Raw genomic sequence first — 19,230 nt, forward strand, 5'->3', positions numbered from 1 at the left:
AGGAGCTCGAGACCAGCCTGACCAACATGGTGAAATGCCATCTCTACTAAAAATACAAAAATTAGCTGGGCATGGTGGCGTGTGCCTGTAGTCCCAGCTACTCAGGAGGCTGAGGCAGGAGAATCGCCTGAACCCGGGAGGTGGAGGTTGCAGTGAGCCGAGATCACGCCACTGCACTCCAGCCTGGATGACAGAGTGAGACTCCGTCTCAAAAAAAAAAAGCAGACCTGATTACCCATGTGCATCACATAGAAGGCCTGTGTAATTGTAAGCTTCACAATTCAGGTGGTCAAACCATTAAGTACATAGGCTTTAAACATTTGTTCCAGCTGAAGAATGATTTAACCTGAGACTTTGTGCTTTACAGGACTAGAACTACAGTTGTTCTCTCTGAAAAAAAAAAAAAAATCGGATGTGCACTGTTCAGAATTATATAAGACCAATTTGTGCAAGCATAATGAGTGGCCAGTTTATGGTGGGATGTACACCTGGTTTGGGAAGGTAGTCTGCACAGGAATACCTTTTCCTAGTAGGTTGTTTAGTGATTATAGGTCCACAGCAAAGACAACTGGATGTTTTTAAGAGAGATTCTTGTCAAGCTGTGCCAGCCGTAAGGTAGGAAACCCTTCTGCTCTTGAGGAATGTGACTGCTGACTAGGCCTTAATAGGCAGGTTATTGGAGCTTCCTGGACAGTGGTAGAGATAAGTTAACCAAGTTTCTCTTCAAACCCCTTTTTAAACTTGCTTTCAGGCTTTCACCTACAGCATAGCCATTCCAGTGCTCTGGTAAACTACCTCTACAAAGCATTGGTTATTTTCTTATGTTCATAAGAAGTGTCCTTTCCTTGATTCTGCCATATCTTTTCTCCCAAGGAATACTTCCTAAGATGGGTTTTAGCTCTTAGCTCCCAATCACCAAGATTGTTTGGCCTCTTGAAGATTAGGGGTGTGAAACACTAAGAACCTGAAATACTTTAAACTCCCGTCATCTCAATAAAAACTGCCATTGTCCCCAAGAGTATCTCTTGACTCTTTGTGGTTATTAACCTCCATGGTACTAAGCTCTAAAGGCTAATGGATTCTACTTTGTATATCCTTAACTTCTCAAAATGGTCTGTTTGCTTAAATTCTTTTTTTTTTTTTTTTTTTTAAGACAGGGTCTCCCTCTGTTACTGCCCAGACTGGAGTGCAGTGGCACAATCTCAGCTCACTGCAGACTCGACTTCCCAGGCTCAAGCATTCCTCCCACCTCAGCCTCCCGAGTAGCTGAGACTACAAGCGCATACCAACATGCCCAGCTAATTCCATTCTTTTTTTTTTTTTTTTTTTTTATTTGGTAGAGACAAGGTCCCACTATGTTGCCCAAGCTGGTGTTGAACTCCTGGGCTCAAGGGATCTTCCCACCTTGGCCTCCCAAAGTGTTGGGATTACAGGCGTGAACCACTGTGCCTTTCTCTTAAGTTCTTTTTAACCCTTATATTTACAGTATTTATTTATAATATTTATTTTTTAAAATTCCAATTTTAAAGTAATACTTGCTTAGTTTAAAAATGCAAACACTATAAATATGCTTAAAATAAGCAAAAAACTTCCATAATTGAGATTACACTACATTGTTCTGCAACTTGATTTTTTTCACTTAATAGTGAGTGGGCTGGGCACGGTGGCTCATGCCTGTAATCCTAGCCCTTTGGGAAGCTGAGGCAGGCAGATCACCTGAAGTCAGGGGTTTGAGACCAACCTAGCCAACATGGCGAAACCCCATCTCTACTAAAAAATACAAAAATGAGCTGGGCGTGATGGCGGGTGCCTATAATCCCAGCTATTCAGGAGGCTGAGGCAGGAGAATCGCTTGAACCCAGGAGGCAGAGGTTGCAGTGAGCCAAGATCATGCCATTGCACTCCAGCCTGGGTGACAGAGTGAGACTCTGTCTCAAAAAAAAAAAAAAAGAATAGTGAATGGTTTTCACGTTAACACATATATGTCTGTCTTTTTTTTGGAGCTCCTTGCTGTAGTACCTTTTTTAAAAAGAGTTGTATAATATTCCATTATATGGAACTATCCTCATTTACTTAACCATTCCCTTATTGATTTACATTTTTCACTCTTACAAATAAGGCTGGATTGAACATTCTTGAGCACTTATATTTCTGAACTTGAGCAAGTGTTTTTATTGGATAGAGCCCTAAAAAAGTGAAACTGATTGGTCAAAGATTAGGTACATAAAAAATTTTGCTAGCTGCTGCCAAATTGTCCTCTAAAAAGGTTGAACCAATTTATGAAACTTGACATTTCAAGAAATTGTGTTTCCCATCTACCTAATAAAGAAATGGTCCATACCATTAATATAGTTCTGAATGCACTGAAATATAATTGTATATGTCTTTCCCACTAGATTGGTACTTCCTCAGGGATAGGAATCATGAATTTCTAAACTTTAGCATCCCATTGTTTGCTTAAATAGACCTTGAAATACAAAAATGAAAAGAGGGTACTGTCTTTGTCCATAAATGGCTCACAGCCCAGTAAAGGAATCCACAGTCTTATCTATATTCATGCTCTTTACTACAATGCCTAGAATATGGTGTGTACCCTGTAAATCATTACTGTATAACTAAAAGTGTTTCTGTTTATTTGTCTAAAAACTATTTGGCAGAACTTCTTAATTTTATCAAATGAGCCAATGGGTAGTTTTGGAATATGAACTCACTTTCTATTTTAGGCATTGCCTATTGGAAGAAAGAAGGTGTTGTCTTAACTCTACACCCCGTGGCTGTTATTTGATTGCTGCTGTTAAAAAAAACATAACATTTTTTCTCATTTTCTCTGAATATACAATATACAGAAATGGAAGGAGGGTGAGCCATTGGGAGCTTTACTCTACCATTAAGCATTTCTTTAAAGGCTACCTCACATTTGCACTTAGGTCACAAAGCTTCTGTAACTAGGGTGAACCACCATCCTTGAAAAGGTGGAACCTGGAACCTTCGGATATGAGGGCAGAACCTTGGGCCCCAGCATGCTATGTTTAGGACATTTGGCCTCTTACTAAACCCACTCAGCTGTGTTCCTCCTTTTTTTCTTTGTTTCTTCAGCACTTATATATTCAGTTTGCACTGTATTAATTTGCACTTGTTTGCATGTTGCTTTGTAAGAATTTTAAGGGCATTTTTTTCCTTTCACATATGTATTGTTTTGTGTCCCCGGCTAAAGTATAAGCTTTTTGAAGGCAGAAACCATGTCTTTGGTTTCTTTTGTATTTCCCATAGCACCTTTTACTGTGAGAGTGGGCACACAGTATATGTTGTGGAATGACATCCTGAGTGATCCCTCCCTGGCTGGGCCTCAGATTAAATTCCCTGAAATGGAACAGTCCTAACCAACACAGGACAGGTATTCTCCATCTGGCATGTTGGTTGCTCCTTTCAGCCTGCTATTTGAAATGGCTCCCTTCAACATCTTTCTGTCCCCACAGTGGGGCTTGCTATGGCTAATGCTGTACTTGCTGTATGTGTTCCAGGCGAGTCTGCGGACACCAGAACTGACCTGGGAGCGAGTGAGATCTCAAGTTGACCATGTGATATGGCCTGATGGCAAGAGGATAGTACTGCTGGCAGAGGTAAGGCTGAGACTGGCAAAAAATACTCCCCCACGACAGGAGAGACTGCAATACCCAGGTTCCCTCCTCCTCATGTTCTCGAATACTTTCAACTCCTCTGTTAAGCACAAGTTTGACTACTTTCCCAATGGATTTTACTTCTAATTGTGAAAGATCTTTTCATTCAGCAATTAAGAAACTATTTTGGTTCCCCACTTTTCACCAATTATCCTGTCTCTCCACGTCAATCCACAGGTTGAGTCAGATAATTATTACTGTAGAAGGAATTCACAGATAGAACCAGTGCCACTTTGAGTGATGCGTACAAAGAGATAATGTCATTTGTGGGATGCTTTAATCACTAAGCACAAAGTAGATATTCCCGACTGTAACCAGGACTATCTTAGGCAAGTTCTGGGAATGTATGTTTTTACTGATAGATTCCCTGTTTTTGAATGTCCATTTCCTTGAATTGAGCCAGATGTGTAGTAGGTACCTACCTAGATATCAGTTGCTCAATTGATATTTCCCCATCCTAGCTCCTAGCTCACATTGACACTATTGACTTTCATTTTTATTGGCTTCCATGTCAGCGTTTGACCACTTTTCCTTTCTTAAAAGCTCCTCTTCCCTAGTCCTGGATTCCTGACAGCTATAATATTAGATGCCTTCTATTCTTACCTTGAAGCTTTCTCTTCTTCAGAGAAAGATACCAAAATATCAAGGAGGATAATAATACTTTTCTTAATTTTGATTTTCAGTCAGTTTTTTTTCTTTTTTTATATTAAAGAACTGGAATATGAAAATGTAAAAGATACATTGTCTTTATCTAGGGGCCCATAAGTTAGGGGTTTTTAGTGTCCTTACTGTTCTCTTCACGTTTTCCTCACTTTATCTCATCTTCTCAGATACTTTAGGGCATTCGTAAAGGGACTGAACTATTTCTTCACAAGGAAGGAGTATATATGAGGAGGAGATGGGCAGATTGCCAAATAAGCATTAATAGCTTTGATGTCAGTCTGCTGACTGATGACTTATTTCTAGCTGCCCTAGGAGGTCCCACCTGGTAATTTTGGTGACAAAAGCAAGTACCATGGGTGTTTTTGGCTAGATGGTTGAGCAAAAAGGTGGTCAGGCTTCATAGGAAACAAAATAGGAAAGGGTGGCATTGGGGGCAATTTCTAGTTCTTCTACTGTCTGAATCACCAACTCAAAATACAAGGCTGACAATGCTGTCTTTGAATTCCGGAGAACCAAACTGAAGGAGAAGCACAAAAATCATCACAGCTATGGGGAAACCCTGTCTCTACTAAAAAATAAAAAAATTAAAAAGAAAATACAAAAGTTAGCCAGGCATGGTGGCACACACCTGTGATCCCAGTTACTCTGGAGGCTGAGGCAGGAGAATCACTTGAACCCAGGAGGCAGAGGTTACAGTGAGTCAAGATCATGCCACGGAACTCCAGCCTGGGCAACAGAGGGAGACTTCATCTAATCAATCAATCAATCATCACAGCTTCCTAAGTCCAAGGATATCTCCCCTCACAACCTGGAGAGATTGTCCCTGGATTTGACTGATCATTGTTTATTTGAAGACAGTCTTTCAAAGGAATGCCGATCCTCAGAAGGAGGATATTTTGCTATAGAGAGTGGAAAATTCAAGAGAAATACACTGATATTTGGCATAAGCCTCAGTGTCATATGACCATCTGTATTCCTTTTTAAATAATTCCAGAAATCTTTTAGCTATTAGTTTCATCAGATTTTCCAGAATTTTAGTGGTTTCATTTAAATGTCAGTCAGTTAGTTCTTATATATTGAATAGCTGCTTTTTTTCCAGCAGTGTTAGTCAGGAAGTGTTTGGAAAATGGTGGTCATGCTTCTCTTCCCTCACTTCTCAAAGGCCAGCGACTTTGTCCTAATCCATTTGTGTCTTCACCTTTGATCACTAGGGCCGCCTGCTGAACCTTAGCTGCTCCACAGTGCCTACATTTGTGCTCTCAATCACTGCTACTACTCAGGTAAGGCTTCCAGAGTGGGATAGCAGTAGTCTGGAGAGGGTCCTCAGACCCACCAGGTTTCACTTGCTTGGGTAGATTGCCATGAATGGCACATCAGCATCCATCTCTCTACTTTTCTAGGCTCTTGCCTTGATAGAGCTTTACAATGCTCCTGAGGGTCGCTATAAGCAGGATGTCTACCTGTTGCCCAAGAAGATGGGTAAGTATTTACTCTTCCATCTCCATCCTTACCAAAGTAGTTCAGAGTCTGAGGCTACAGGAAGTTTGGGGGCATTAACTTACTTAAGTATGGGGGAAAAAAGATACCTTCATCTTGTAAAGTAGGAGTTAGGATTCCTAGGTGCCATTCCCAGTTATTTATCCCATTTTCTACATGTGTTGCCCTAGTGAAGTTGTGACATTATGCTGTGATTTATTTTACCTGCCTGTGAATTTTAAGGATTTTTTTTTCTTAAAGTATCTTTATGTGGGAATCTCAAAGGAGAAAAATATCTTTCCTTAAAAGAGAAGAATCATCTCCTACCTTGTGACATCTGACTTATTCCAATTATAGGCTGCCAAATAGCCCCTACCAAACTTTTCTCAGACGACACAAGACTTTCTTACTACAGCTTCCAACACCAATCCTAATGCTTCAGGCCAAAGGAGAGATGTGGAATAGGAGCTATTTAGTTATGTGGGTGTTTTGTATAAGAGAAACATTAACCTGTCTTAAATTTTTAAAGAGCCTGCCTCAAGCACCTGAACTGATACAGTGTGTTTATAAACTCCTCAGGCAAAGATCAGGTAATAAATAAGCTTCTGGTTTTGTTTTGCCTTAGCACTAGGTATATAACAACCGTTAAAAGTTGATATATTTTCCCTTTAGTAGACACTTTAGAAGGATATAAAAGCAACAGCACAGTCCATATTCTGACGGAATGTGTAATGAAGTTGGGAGACCAAACAAATACGCAGGAAATGACATAAGATTATGAATAAGTACTATGTAGTCAGATAATAGAATGTGAACAGAAACCCATAAGAATTAAGAGTACTAAAAGCAAAGCAAACAGTTCATTTATCCTGTTTAGTATCCTTTTTAGTTTTTCCATTCAAGTTTCCCCAGGCATTAGTTGTTTTAAATGACCCAAAGTATGGAGTCCAAGGCAAAACTCAAGTTGGAGCTTCCCATTATTTAGTTCCCACATTATCCTATTCCTTCTTTTAAATCTTAATGCCTGTTGTTTCTTTCATCTCTCCTGCACTTTTCTGGAAGGCAGGGTTCAAAGCTGAGTTAGTAAGGATGAATTGTTAAGGCTTTGGAAAGCACTGGGCTTGAAACTGAAGGCAGCTATTCCTTAAAATTGAGGACCAGTGAGCAAAGGTTGAACATTTTTCATTCAGCTCCAGGAATTAGAATGTGTCTTTAAACTTTTTAAGGCCTAGCTTGGGGACAATAGCCATCAGATAAAAGACATGAATGCTTATACCAGGGCTTCTGTGGTCTGTTCCAGATGAGTATGTGGCCAGCCTACACCTGCCTACATTTGATGCCCACTTGACAGAGCTGACAGATGAACAAGCCAAGTATCTGGGACTCAACAAGAATGGGCCCTTCAAGCCTAATTACTACAGGTGCCTTGGGCTCCCCAGAAATCAGGGACACCTGGGCAGTGATGAGCTTCCTGCATTGGAATTGGTCTTTGCATCCCCAACCACATACGCTTACATGAACTCAGAAAAATGAACCCACTTACCCTCACTGCCACCCTCAAAAGTCTTCAAGGCCTTAAATAGTATTCCCCTTCCTGAATTTGCCTTTTGGAGATAGAGAGGTGGAGTTTGGGTAAGTGGCTATTTGCCTCATTAAATAAAGTTCCCCTTCCTCAATTCCTTTCCCCATTTCATCTTGTTGCTATGATTTTTATCTCTTTATGGAGAAATATTGGCCTTTTTCAATGATGTGAAAAGGAGACACAGTTATTTCCTGTCACTGTACACTCCAGAAAAGTCTCTGCCTCCCTGTTACACCTTTAGGCAGGCTCTTCATGTCCCAGCATCCCCATTAGCTGATAACATCACAGTCTCATCTTTCTTTTTCCCTCCAGGTATTAAGTTCCTGTAACTCAAACCAGAATTTTTAAGGAATAGAACTCCAAGCCTTTTCTCCACTACTATACAAGAAAGAATTTAGCAAGCTGCTTCTCCAATCAAAGCTGCCTGCCGTGCTCACCCTGTGTGTTAGGTTGTTTATTTATTAAAATCAAGAATCCTGTGCCTGTAGCGTTGGCCCAGAGTGTGGTTACTGCCCTGAGGGCCATAAGAGCCACAGAGGACGGGCTGAGGAAGGAACGAAATGGGGTCACTGCTCCCAGTGCATCATTTGCATCATTCCCCATTGATGCAATGGGGATCACTGCATCCCTGAATGCAGTGCACTGAATCCTCAGCAGTGGCCGTTTTTCCTCTTGTCCAGGCTCACAAGTTAGTCCAGGGATTCCATACTCCCTATTCCCTGGAGTTTTCTGGAATAAATTTTCAGCACCTGCTTTCCTCAGCTTTGGCCTTTCCCCGGGTGAGGCCGTTTGGAATTAACATGGCCAGTGTTTCACACAAGATTGGGTTCCCAATCTTGACCATCACTATCACTGCCTTCTTTATATAAAGGCTAATAAGGAAGGAGTGTTATTTATGGCTTTGCCAAGCTACATCAAGAACTCAGCTGTGCTGTGCCTACCAGGGGTCTCCTTTCTTACCCAGGACTCCTTTCTTCTCCTTGAATATTTATGTCCATTTTAACACTTTCTGGTTGCAAGAGGGATGTGCCTCCATTATTTCCTCCACAGTTTTGGTATTTGTCAGACATTTGTTTTGCTGTCTTTCTAATCCAGCCGACCTCTGCTCAGGAAGTGGGGCCAGCTCCACTGGGACCCATAGTTTTACTTCCTTATCATTTGATTGGATAGTTTCCAAGGAAGCCCCTCCAGATTGGCACTATCTCAGAAAAGGAGAGCTTGTTGTGAAACACTGCTTCCTGAAACTTCCTGCTATTGCCTAAAGCTACGTCTGAAACTGAGTAGGGAAAGGCATACTTTTCCAGGGACTTAGGGGGATAGGCTTTGAAAATGGGACAGGTCTTTCAGACTCACAGCTTGATACCCTAACAAAGCAGAGTATATTTATTTGTTTCCCAGGAAGGCTATTGCAGTTTGACTGGCTGAAGGATACAGAGATGAAATTGTAAACTGTATCCAGATTATCAAAGCTAATTTGACTAGTTTGAACCTCATCAGACATTCATTCCTTTGGCCATTGCCATGGATGAAACAGAGATCTGCAGTCTGATCTGTGGTCTTCTCTGCTGGCATATCTTTTATGATTTAACCTCTTCCATTTAATGATTCTGTATTTCAGAGGCAGTTTCTTGAGCAACTCCAATGCTACAAAAAGAATTAGTAATGTGGTGTGGGCAGTGTGACATTTTATGTCCCACCCAAAAATTGGATTCCTTTTGGAGACTGATCTGTTGGTCTCAAGCATTTCATTAGGACCAGATTGGTTCTAAGAGTTAGTCTGGAGTGGCCCTAGGAAACTTGAATTAAATAAGCCTCTTCCCCTTACCGATCCTTTTTAACACTCTCAGGTTTGTTTGTTTCCCACTTTTTTCCTATGCTGGTCTGCCTCAAAGTCTCAAGACCAAGGTGACTCAAGGAAACACCAGACCACCCATGATCACCAAAACCTTCCCATCCTGATTCTCTTCTTCTACCTCCACCCTCTCCAGCTTCTCCTGGTCTTCACATATACTTTCAGAGCTAGTCTGAAAGTGACCTTACTTTTGGAAGTAGGGAAGTGGAACTTTGGTAAATGACTATTTGCCTCATTAAATAGTATACAGGTTCAGCCCATAGACTACAGTTCTTCAGAGGCCATATATCTCAACAAGTACTGGTTATATTCTTTTTTTGTAAGGAAGATCATAAATGCTAAAAATTCCACTAAGCCATTCAGTTCTTCCTTTTGCCTACCTAGTCCTGATTTTTGTATTAATTGGGTCCCTTTAGCAAGAGATTCAGATCTTTGTACCTTATCTTATATCCAGAGCAGATTCCATTAGGCAGATATATGGTCTCTAGCCCGTTGTATTCTTAGACCAAAAATCATAACCTGCTGTTTCTCAGCAAAGCCTTGCTCTCTGGAGCTTACTATGTGCTGGTACTTAAAGAGTACATTCTGCCTTGCTATAGTGAAGAGACCCACTCCAAATAAAAAAGGAGCCACACTGGGCTTCTAAGTTAGGTTGCCTCTGAGTTTCAGATGACCTCTCTGTAGGGACACTGTGTTATCCACCATTAAGAAGAAAGAACCACAAGCCTCCCAAGTATTTGGGTTCTATCTTAGGGTTGAAATCTGGTCATTATTCCCTCTACCCTTGGAATCAGAGCAATGTGTCTTCTTTCCTTCAACCTCTTACCTTAGATGCATCCTGGTTATCTGGAAGCATGGGAAAGAAGGCTAATTATCTCTTTGTATGTGGCTCCAGTCTGTGAGGATACATAACATTTTCTCTACAATGAATCTGTGCTAATATTTTGCCTTCTTTCTTTCTTTTCTTTTCACCCTTAGAGACAGGGTTTCACTATGTTGCCCAGGCTGGTCTCAAACTCCTGGGCTCAAGCAATCCTCCTGCCTCAGCTTCCTGAGTAGCTGGAACCACAGGTGTGTGCTACTGTGCCTGGCACTTTTTTGCCTTCTTAATGGAGATATTCAGTTTTCTTTTTTTCATTTAAACAAAGAAAAAAAAATGTTTCTATTCTACCTTCCCTCTGCTCTCCTCCCTCCCTATCTTACTTGCCCATATGAGCGCGGCTGCCCATGGCCACACACTCCTGCAAAGCTTTTTTGCTGCTTCGCTTTTCTCTGAACAGATCTGATATTGCTGCTCCTGTGGTTTTCTCAAAATTAACTTTGCCATGGTTTTTAAAAAGGAATCAAAATGCATTGTTGCATTAAGCTTTTTCAATAAAGGAAAATTACGGAAGGAAAATAGGCAACACCAGCAAATTATATGTGGACAGGTTCTAAACTCTATATATACATATATATATATATCTATATACGTAATCATCTAGTTCTGTCATCTTACTGAAAGGAATAAAACTTCTAAAGATCACCATTTCTGAGAAGTTCTTGGAAATCTTTATGTCTAAGTGATTGTATTAGATCAGCAATAATGACTATGTAATCTCAAAAAACAAATAAAATATTCTTAACATGGACTCTTAAGGGTATTTCTTGTTTCTGTGAACTAGAAATTCAGAGATGAGAGAGATCTCTGGGCAACAAACTAGAGATCCTGCTGTAGGGCAAGGGTGTGAAAATGTTACCAATAGGCATGTTTGACCTTAGTTAATAAATATCGTGTTCCCCTCCTACCAGCCAGCACACACGCGCATCCTGGCTGTGTGTGTAAAGAAACTGTCTTCTCAGAACCACCACCCTGGGGAGTCGAGGACTGTAGGCTTAACTCAGAGAAACTAAACCATAGTTCTAGGTCCCTGACTCCCTTTTAGTTGAAAAGTGCAGGAAAGCAGCATACCCCAGTTTGGGACCAAAGGACCTTGATAACTAGGACCTGATTATATCCAGCCAAAGGGAAGAAAGAAGTGCATCAGGCAGAGATTTGTCTCTAAATCAAGTTGCCTGATTTAACCAAAGGATGAATCCAATTGCCTATTATTTCTCAACTGCCAGTAGGGTAACCATCTTTGAGTAGCTTTCTGATAGCCACCTTCTTTAGTTGACTACCTAAACTAGTTCTGCATCCTATATGCAAGATGTTTTCTTTTCAAAGCAGAATCTTCTGCCACTTTGGCTTCTGATTATTTAGATTAAGGGACACAGGGCTAGAATAGTCTGGGCAGTCGGTAATCCTCAAAGTTAGTGAATGCAGCAGCTAGCAATGAAGCCGGTGAGTCAGCTCAAAGGTTTGCTCCCCTGCAGTAGGGCTTGACTCCTCATTTGTGAAGGATGGAACCTTGGGTGCCTGGGTCTTCATTTCAGAATCATAGGGTAAGCCCAAGCTGTCCACTGCTGCACAAGTTTCTCCACCTCAGAGTATTGTGGAAAAGAACTTGAACTTTAAAGCAGGCTAGCTTGGATTTGAATCCCAGCTCTGCCATTTACAAGTTATGTAACTTAGTCAAATTACATAACCACTCACAGCCTCGATTTTCTTGCCCGTGAAATGGATACTGCTTATCTCCTAGGATAAGGATTTAATGAACTGATACATAAAAAGTGCTGCTTATTTACAGAGCCTGGCACGCACTGCTGACTGCATACACATCATTCCTTGTCTCAATCTAGAGCCCTACAACCTCTGTTGCATCATTACACCCACACGTGCCCTTTATGGAGAGAGGAGGGTGTTCTATCCTTTTTTTACTAAATTATCCTAACTGTCTGATAGCCACAAAAAGCAGGTACTTTAAAATTTCCTGCGTCTTATTAAGCTGTCTCAGTGCCAGGTGCTATCCATTTAGTCAAGTATCTGACCTCTGTGGATTAAAGTGGAGTGCTTATATGGGGAAAAGGGTATATGTGATTCTTGTAACTATACCTATTTATACCTCCAACCCTCTGCTGGCAGCCTGAGTTTTGGGACAAGGGAAGTTGGTAATGTAGGTTTTTTAATAATGTCAAATATAACAGCATTGGAGCCATCTCTGCAAGATGGAGAGACTTGACCAGCTTTGACTAGCTCCCAGGTATGGGTGCCTCTGTGGTGAATGGTATTGATAACTATCATGCCTTTGTTGACAAATAAGCTAAAATAAATTGAATGTGTGCCAATTCCATGGCCTATAGTTTCAAAGTTTTCACTTACTCTGTGGTTTCTTGTTACATCTTCCAGTTGTTTCCAGATATCTTCCTCCTTATTTAGAAATTTTGAACATCTGGGTCTATAATGAGCACACAGGTGTCTGATCTTAGTAAAGGTCTTCTATTCCACTGAGATGTGGAAAAGATCATGGATTGAGGTCTCTCCTCGTGTTGACTCTACGCAATCTTCATAGCACCAGTTTTACACATTCCTTCTCTGAAATTAAAGCCAGATGGAGCTCTAGGCTTAGCAAGTGGCTTTAGATAGATACCAGAGGGGACTTGCAAGCTGTCCTCTATCCTACTCCCCAGATCAGTCTGCCCTTTCCCCTAGGAATAGGCAGGAAAAGGAATAAAGCGTCAAAACTGGCCACTCCTGTCTGCTACCACTGTTGGGATCCTGCTGATTGATTAGGCTCACAAAAGAATATGAAGTTCTGGGCCTGTTAACCTTAGGGCTCTGACTGCTTCAGGAGGAGAAGTACTGGGAAGAAGAGAGACAGAATAATGAATTCTTTTTATTAAGAAATCCCAATGGGCTGTGCTGTGGCAGGTTTACCACACTGAAGCACTGATGGGCAAGGCGTGGGTTGTGAATTTTAAAGCAGGGTGTAAATTTTTAAGAGTTTAACAAATTATACCCCGAAAAAAATCCAAAGTCAAGTAGTTCAGGCCTTGAGCCAGGGACTTTCTTGGAAATTCACATCAATTCAGTTCTGTAAACGCCACCCCCCCCCCCACACCCCCCCCAACCCCTCCACTGCCCCGAGACATTTTTGGTTGTCGCACTAGCGGGAGGATACTACTGGCATCTAGTGAAGAGAGGCCAGGTATTCTGCTAAGCATCCTGCGATGCACAGGACAGCCCCCTACAATAAATATTCAGCCCCAATTGTCAATAGTACAGAGACTGTGAAATGCTGCATTAAACGTACATAAATTAGGGGCATACAAAAATGAGCTAAATTTGGTCTTACACGCTAGGATCCTATATGTGGGTGGGGAGAGGAGTGGGACTGGAAGAGGAAAGGGAAGATGGGAAGGTACAGTAAGGAGATACTGGGGACTAGGGTGAGAAAACCCAAAAAGCTCCAAAGAGTGCTCTCAAACTTGCCTTGTTCTGTCGCCTATGAACTGGCAAAGGGAAAAGTGAGAGAGAGATGGTAAGAAAGGGACAGGGTTGTCCCTAAGGTATGGGAAGGTGGAGTAATTCCTCTAGGCCCTTTGCTTTGGGTATATCGTGGAAAATGTTAGGATTTTGGATCTAGGCAGAACTGGTTTGACACCAACACAACCTGAATGAGTTGAGGGCTAAAAGGAAAGCTTTGTGGAGGAGGAGGAGGTGATAACTAACTAGAATCTTTATGAGAGAAAAGGAATCAACCAGGAGAACAGAAGACAGTCTCCTCCAGAGAACAGCATAGGCAAGACCCTGAGACAAGATAGAATAAGATACCTTGGAAACCGCAGGGAGGAATCTGCAAGTGCCGGTTTCCTCATCAGTACCATTGGATTCGTAAAAATACCCTGCTGGGGAGAGGTATGATGTGATATCTGGAAAGCGCCTACTGCAGTGCCTGGCACTAAGCTCAGTTCAATAATTCCCCAGACCCTTCCTAAAGCAACCAGGCTGGGGAGAGCGATTTGGTCCCACCTGTTCCCCTGAGCCTACGTCTTTGGGGCTTCAATTACCAAGACAGACTGTCTAAATATTTACTACAAGCTGCTTTTTAAATTCAGGAGAGGGCAGATCAAACAGCCTCTTTTGCCCCCAGTAACAATGAGCCCTTAGGAAGCATCTTAGAAAAGAGAGGAAGGAAAGAAAGGACTGGCGAGCAGGTGAGGGTGGGGGCTTGCTCTACCCTCAACATTTACACACCATGAGGAAGAGGCCCCCTACAGCAGAGAAGGGCAGATGACAGGAGCAGCCCTCGAGGGCACCACCAATTTCAGCGACGGAAAAACGCCCCCATCCAACCCTTAGACCCCCAGTCTCCCAGCCAAGCCCTAGCTCCGGGCGAGATGCGTTCTCTTCAGAAAACCGCTGAGAATTCTCAGCTTCCAGAGACAGCGAGTCCCTGGTTTCGGGCGATGTCCCTGGCCGCCTGGCGGTGCCATCCCTCCCCTGCGACTAAGCGGGATATGGGACGTGTGCAGGAGCCGGGATATGGGGGCCGGGTCGGTGGTAACAGGGAAACGGAGACTGCAGTGGAGCAGTAGGCGGAGACTAGAGCTCCGGAAAAGGTCGCTACAGGGACGGGGGTGAGTGCTGAGAGACACCGAGTGAGGAGCACAGAGATAACCCGCCTGAGCTCAAGGCCCAGCTTTCGCGAGGTGTGGAGCCTGTAGCTAACCTAGGAGTCTCCGTCTGCCAGCAATGCCGCAGGACTAAAAAGATCCCCCCAAAATCTCTTCAGTAAGCCCCCACCTCCTCGAGTCCCGCTCCTGCCGGTCGAGCAGCCAATCGCCTCGCGGGGCGGGGTTGCGGCGAGGTGCCGCAACCAATAGCGGTGGAGGGGGCGGGGCCTGGCTCCCGGCGCGCGGCGGTGGGGTCGCCTCCAGCAAAGCTAGCTGAACCCTGAGGGGAGCCGCTGACCAGCAGCATGGAGGACCCCGCCGCGCCTGGGACCGGTGGCCCGCCCGCAAATGGCAATGGCAACGGCGGCGGCAAAGGGAAGCAGGCGGCGCCCAAGGGCCGCGAAGCGTTCCGAAGCCAGCGGCGGGAGTCAGAGGTGAGGAGCCCGGAAAGCTTCGGTTGGGGCCCGGAGACGCCCGCCGGCGGGAAGCGGCGGCTGAGGTGATTCGGCCTCGGCACCGGAGCCCTTGGCGCGCTGGATCAGCCCCGCGCAGTGGGCGCCTGCGGGGTCCTAGCGGCTGGACTCTGGGCTCTTTGGCTCCGACCAGTGTCCGCACGTCTCCTGCCGCGGGTTGGAGGCTTTCTAGCCCTCTGGCTTTCCCTCGCTGCGCGAAGATGAGCGCGGTATTGAGCGGACCAGATACTTTCCAAATATTTATCTCACTTAATCGCTGCAGCCCCCTGAAGCAGAAATTCCGATCCCAGTTTATAGAGGGGGGAACAGGAGCGGAGAGGTTAAGTGACTGGCTTGAGGGGTGGGAGGCTGGAGCTCAGCTGCAGGAAAGCAGGATTGGCGAGTGGGGCAACCGCACTCCCCCTCCCAGGCTGCCTGCGGCGGGCCCCTGGGCCGGCCGAGGGACTTCTGCCCGTTCCCTGCCCGTCCCCTTCCCCTCTTAAGTCTTAGGCCGTTTAGGGAGCACCTTCCGCGGACATCAGGCCCCTGCCTGTGAGGGCTGAGCGAGACGGGATTCAGGCAGGGGCAGTCCCGGAGTGGCTATCTGGAAGGAGCAGTCGCAGGATACAGATAGGAGTATGAATATTTCCATCTCTTTCTCCTCTCCTGAAAAAAGAAACCCTATCTAGGAAGATGAAAGCGTTAAATTATTATCACTTCCCTATCCCCTCATTGAGGCAGTTTCCATCAGTTGGATCTGAGCGGGGATCAGAATAGACTACAAAATGTCAGATGTGGCAGGGTCTGCAGATATCATCTGGTATAGCCCTTTCATTTTACAGACCTAAAAGAAAGAGGAGTGACTTGCCCAAGATCAGACATCTGGCATAGTTGGTGGTCAAGAACACCAGGCTTTGGAGTAGTCAGACCAGGTTTTGAATCCCAGCCCTACCATTTACTACCTGTGTGATTTTCGGCACGTTATGGAACCTCTCTGAGCTGCAGTTTCTTCATCTGTAAGATGAGATTAACACTGCCTACCTCAGAAGGTTGTGATAAAGTCAAAATGAGATAATTGACTATAAAATGTTTGGCACAGTGCAGGCACAATGCATGTAATTAGTCAGTACATAGTAACTCTTAGTATATTACTATCATCATCATCATCAAGTGGCAGAGCTGGTACTAGAAGCCAGGTCTTTGGCATTCCAGACCTTGCCTTACCATTTGAATAGCATTTCAGTTTCCAAAGTGATTTCATGTATGCTTTCCATTTTGATGTAGGTAGAGTAGGAGGAATCCATTCATTTTTTTTAAAGATAGAAGTGGAGATGAAAAGACTGGCCCAAAGTCACCACCTTACAGAGGCAGAGAGCTCAGCCCTCTTGTCTTGCTAGATGATATCTGCCACATCATCTGCCTCTCTACGTCAAGATGAGTCTGGTCTTTTAGGGCACCCTGTACCTCCTTCCCCCACAGAGACGTTGTTCTTGCTCAAATGTTTTTTTGGGGAGATGAGGCTTTCATTAAGTCAACAATTATTTATCGAAGACTTTCTGCCAGCCACTGTTTTAGGTGCCAGGGATATATCAGTGAACAAGATAGGGTCTTTGCCCATGGGGAGACAAATTGTGAGTAAATAAATAAAATAATTTCAGAATGATATGTTCTATGGGGGGAATAAAAGTCTCTGCCTGGGTCTCCCTTCTAAAGTTGCAATCTGTTCCCCACCTGTCAAATCTTCTTCGGGCAAAGGCTCTGAGAGTACAGTCCTTTGCTTTTGCCAGTACTTTGCAGTGTCCAGAGACTCGAAAGCTTTCCACCTGCACTGCGGTTTACCTGCTGATTGTCTGCAGCTGCACTCTTCATGCCTGAAAATGAACAACTGCTGCGATCATCTCTATCTGGGCTCATTGCCTGCCAAAAGCCTGGCTGGAAAGATTAGCTTTCCTCTACCTTCTGCTGCAACAGGACTCCTTTTACCTGCTAGTACATCCCCTATCACCACAGTACCCAGTTGCCAGATCTGCTTTTCTTCTCTCCCTCTTTTTGCTTTCCTGTGGAAGGCAGTCCTTAGAGGAGGTGGGATTTTTTTCCTCTCTAGGGCTTTTAGAAAATCACTAGAAGAGAATTACTGTGGCACAAGTCAAGAGAGCCTCATCGTGTATCACTGTTTATGGAAGCACTGTTGACCTACCTTCTCTCACTGGCTTAGTGTGTGAACATCCCAACCTAAAAAGGAAGCTAAAGAGTAATTGTTTGCTTAATAAGAAGAGTCTTAACCTAACAAAAGGATTCACCTCAGACCTCTTTTAGCTAGATCTGGTTTTTTGATCTCAAACTCCTTGACAAAGTTTTAACTGGTCTGTGGTAAAATGAGGAAAATTCAGGTCATCGAAGTGAGTTTTTCTAAAAATTTAGTTCAATATATTAAATTTAAGAATGTGTACAGTTTAAAACAGTGTTTTTCAAACTGCTGTAGGGGGCAACATGTTAATTGAGGCTAAAATTTTTATTTTAAGAAATAAAGCTAGCGTGATGGCTCATGCCTATTATCCCAGCACTTTGGGAGACTGAGGCAGGTGGATAGCTTCAGCTCAGGAATTCGAGACCAGCCTGGGAAATGTAGGCAGACCCCATCTCTACAAATAAATAAAAAAAATTTAGCCAGGCATGATGGTGCGCGCCTGTTGTCCCAGCTGCTCAGGAGGCTGAATCACTTAAGTCTAGGAGGTTGAGGCCACAGTGAGCTGTGATCATGCCACTGCACTCCAGCCTGGATGAGAGGAAGACCCTGTCTTAAAGAAAAAAAGAAAAGAAAGAAAATAATAGAAAATATCACTGCATCACATGCAGTAAAGGTAAATATTTTGTTAAACTTTTGTTCCAGTTTTTGTGTGTGTGTGTGCTGGGACATAATGTAAAAGGTATCATTTTTCCAAAAAGTTTGAAAAACAGTTTTTAATGGCTGTTCTTTATTCTGAGATTCTGTCTTTCATTTTTTTTGAATTTTTTAAAGTTTTTAAAGTCCTTACCTATCAGAATAAAACAGCAACAACCCTATGTCATTTGCCACTCTCCACCTTTTTCTTTTTCCCTACTGTTCCCTGTAATCCAAAAGTTTGGAAATCTTTGCTACAGTGGATTAAAACATGATTCGCCTTGTTTTTTTTTGTTTGTTTTTTTGTTTTTGTTTTTGAGACGGAGTCTCGCTCTGTTGCCCAGGCTGGAGTGCAGTGGCCCAATCTCTGCTCACTGCAAGCTCCGCCTCCCGGGTTCACGCCATTCTCCTGTCTCAGCCTCCCGAGTAGCTGGGACTACAGGCACCCGCCACCATGGTTGGCTAATTTTTTGTATTTTTAGTGGAGACGGGGTTTCACCGTGTTAGCCAGGATGGTCTCGATCTCCTGACCTCGTGATCCGCCCGCCTCGGCCTCCCAAAGTGCTGGGATTACAGGCGTGAGCCGCTGCACCTGGCCAATTTGCCTTGTTGACAGTATAAATTGGCATAATGTTTTGCGGGAGCAACTTATATACAAAGAGACTTTAAAATATTCATAAGATTTGATTCATTAATTTTCTTTATAAAAATCTATGCTTAGGAAATATCCTAAATATAGAAAAAAGTATAAGTCTATTACAGTTTGTTGCATATAATAAAGGAAAATTAAAAACAATTTAAATAATAAGGACCTAGTTAAGTAAACCAATAAATGTACATCCATTTATACAACCATTTAAACTAATAGTCATAATAAGATGAGAAGAATGCCTTTATAATATAATATTAAAATCATAGAGTGACCACTCACATAGTGCTACCAAGTGCTGGGCCGTGTGCCTTTCCTGTATTAACTCATTTAGTCCTTAAAATAACCCTGTGAAGTAAGTCCTGTTATTATCCTCATTTTACAGATGGGAAAACTGAGCAGGTCATTTTCCAACAATTTGCTGACACCAACTGGATGTCCTACAATTCAATTCAATTCTAAT

General features: G+C 43.2%; 2 protein-coding genes across 9 annotated transcripts in view; both read left to right on the top strand.

Annotated features, from left to right (window-relative positions):
• AHCYL2 (adenosylhomocysteinase like 2) overlaps positions 1-10,881 on the top strand; it is a 205,292-nt gene extending 194,411 nt beyond the window's left edge. For 2 of the 4 annotated variants that reach the window (XM_024249306.3, XM_024249307.3), the window contains exons 13-17: positions 3,522-3,620; positions 5,552-5,620; positions 5,741-5,819; positions 7,117-7,237; positions 7,711-10,881. In XM_024249306.3, the coding sequence (XP_024105074.1) occupies positions 3,522-3,620; positions 5,552-5,620; positions 5,741-5,819; positions 7,117-7,237; positions 7,711-7,717 (375 nt within the window). In that variant the 3' untranslated portion in view covers positions 7,718-10,881. 4 annotated transcript variants of the gene reach the window in all.
• A 4,132-nt stretch (positions 10,882-15,013) lies between these two features.
• The window catches only part of STRIP2 (striatin interacting protein 2), a 55,652-nt gene continuing 51,435 nt past the window's right edge, over positions 15,014-19,230 (top strand). For all 5 annotated transcript variants that reach the window (XR_008527246.1, XR_008527247.1, XM_024250399.2 and 2 more), the window contains exon 1: positions 15,014-15,219. Coding sequence is in view for 3 of the 5 variants with exons in the window: in XM_024250399.2 (XP_024106167.1) it covers positions 15,091-15,219 (129 nt within the window). In the remaining 2 variants the exon portion in view is untranslated. The remainder of the gene's footprint in view (positions 15,220-19,230) is intronic.

This window comes from Pongo abelii, chromosome 6, assembly GCF_028885655.2.
Source record: "Pongo abelii isolate AG06213 chromosome 6, NHGRI_mPonAbe1-v2.0_pri, whole genome shotgun sequence".
Taxonomy (NCBI): Eukaryota; Metazoa; Chordata; class Mammalia; order Primates; family Hominidae; genus Pongo; species Pongo abelii.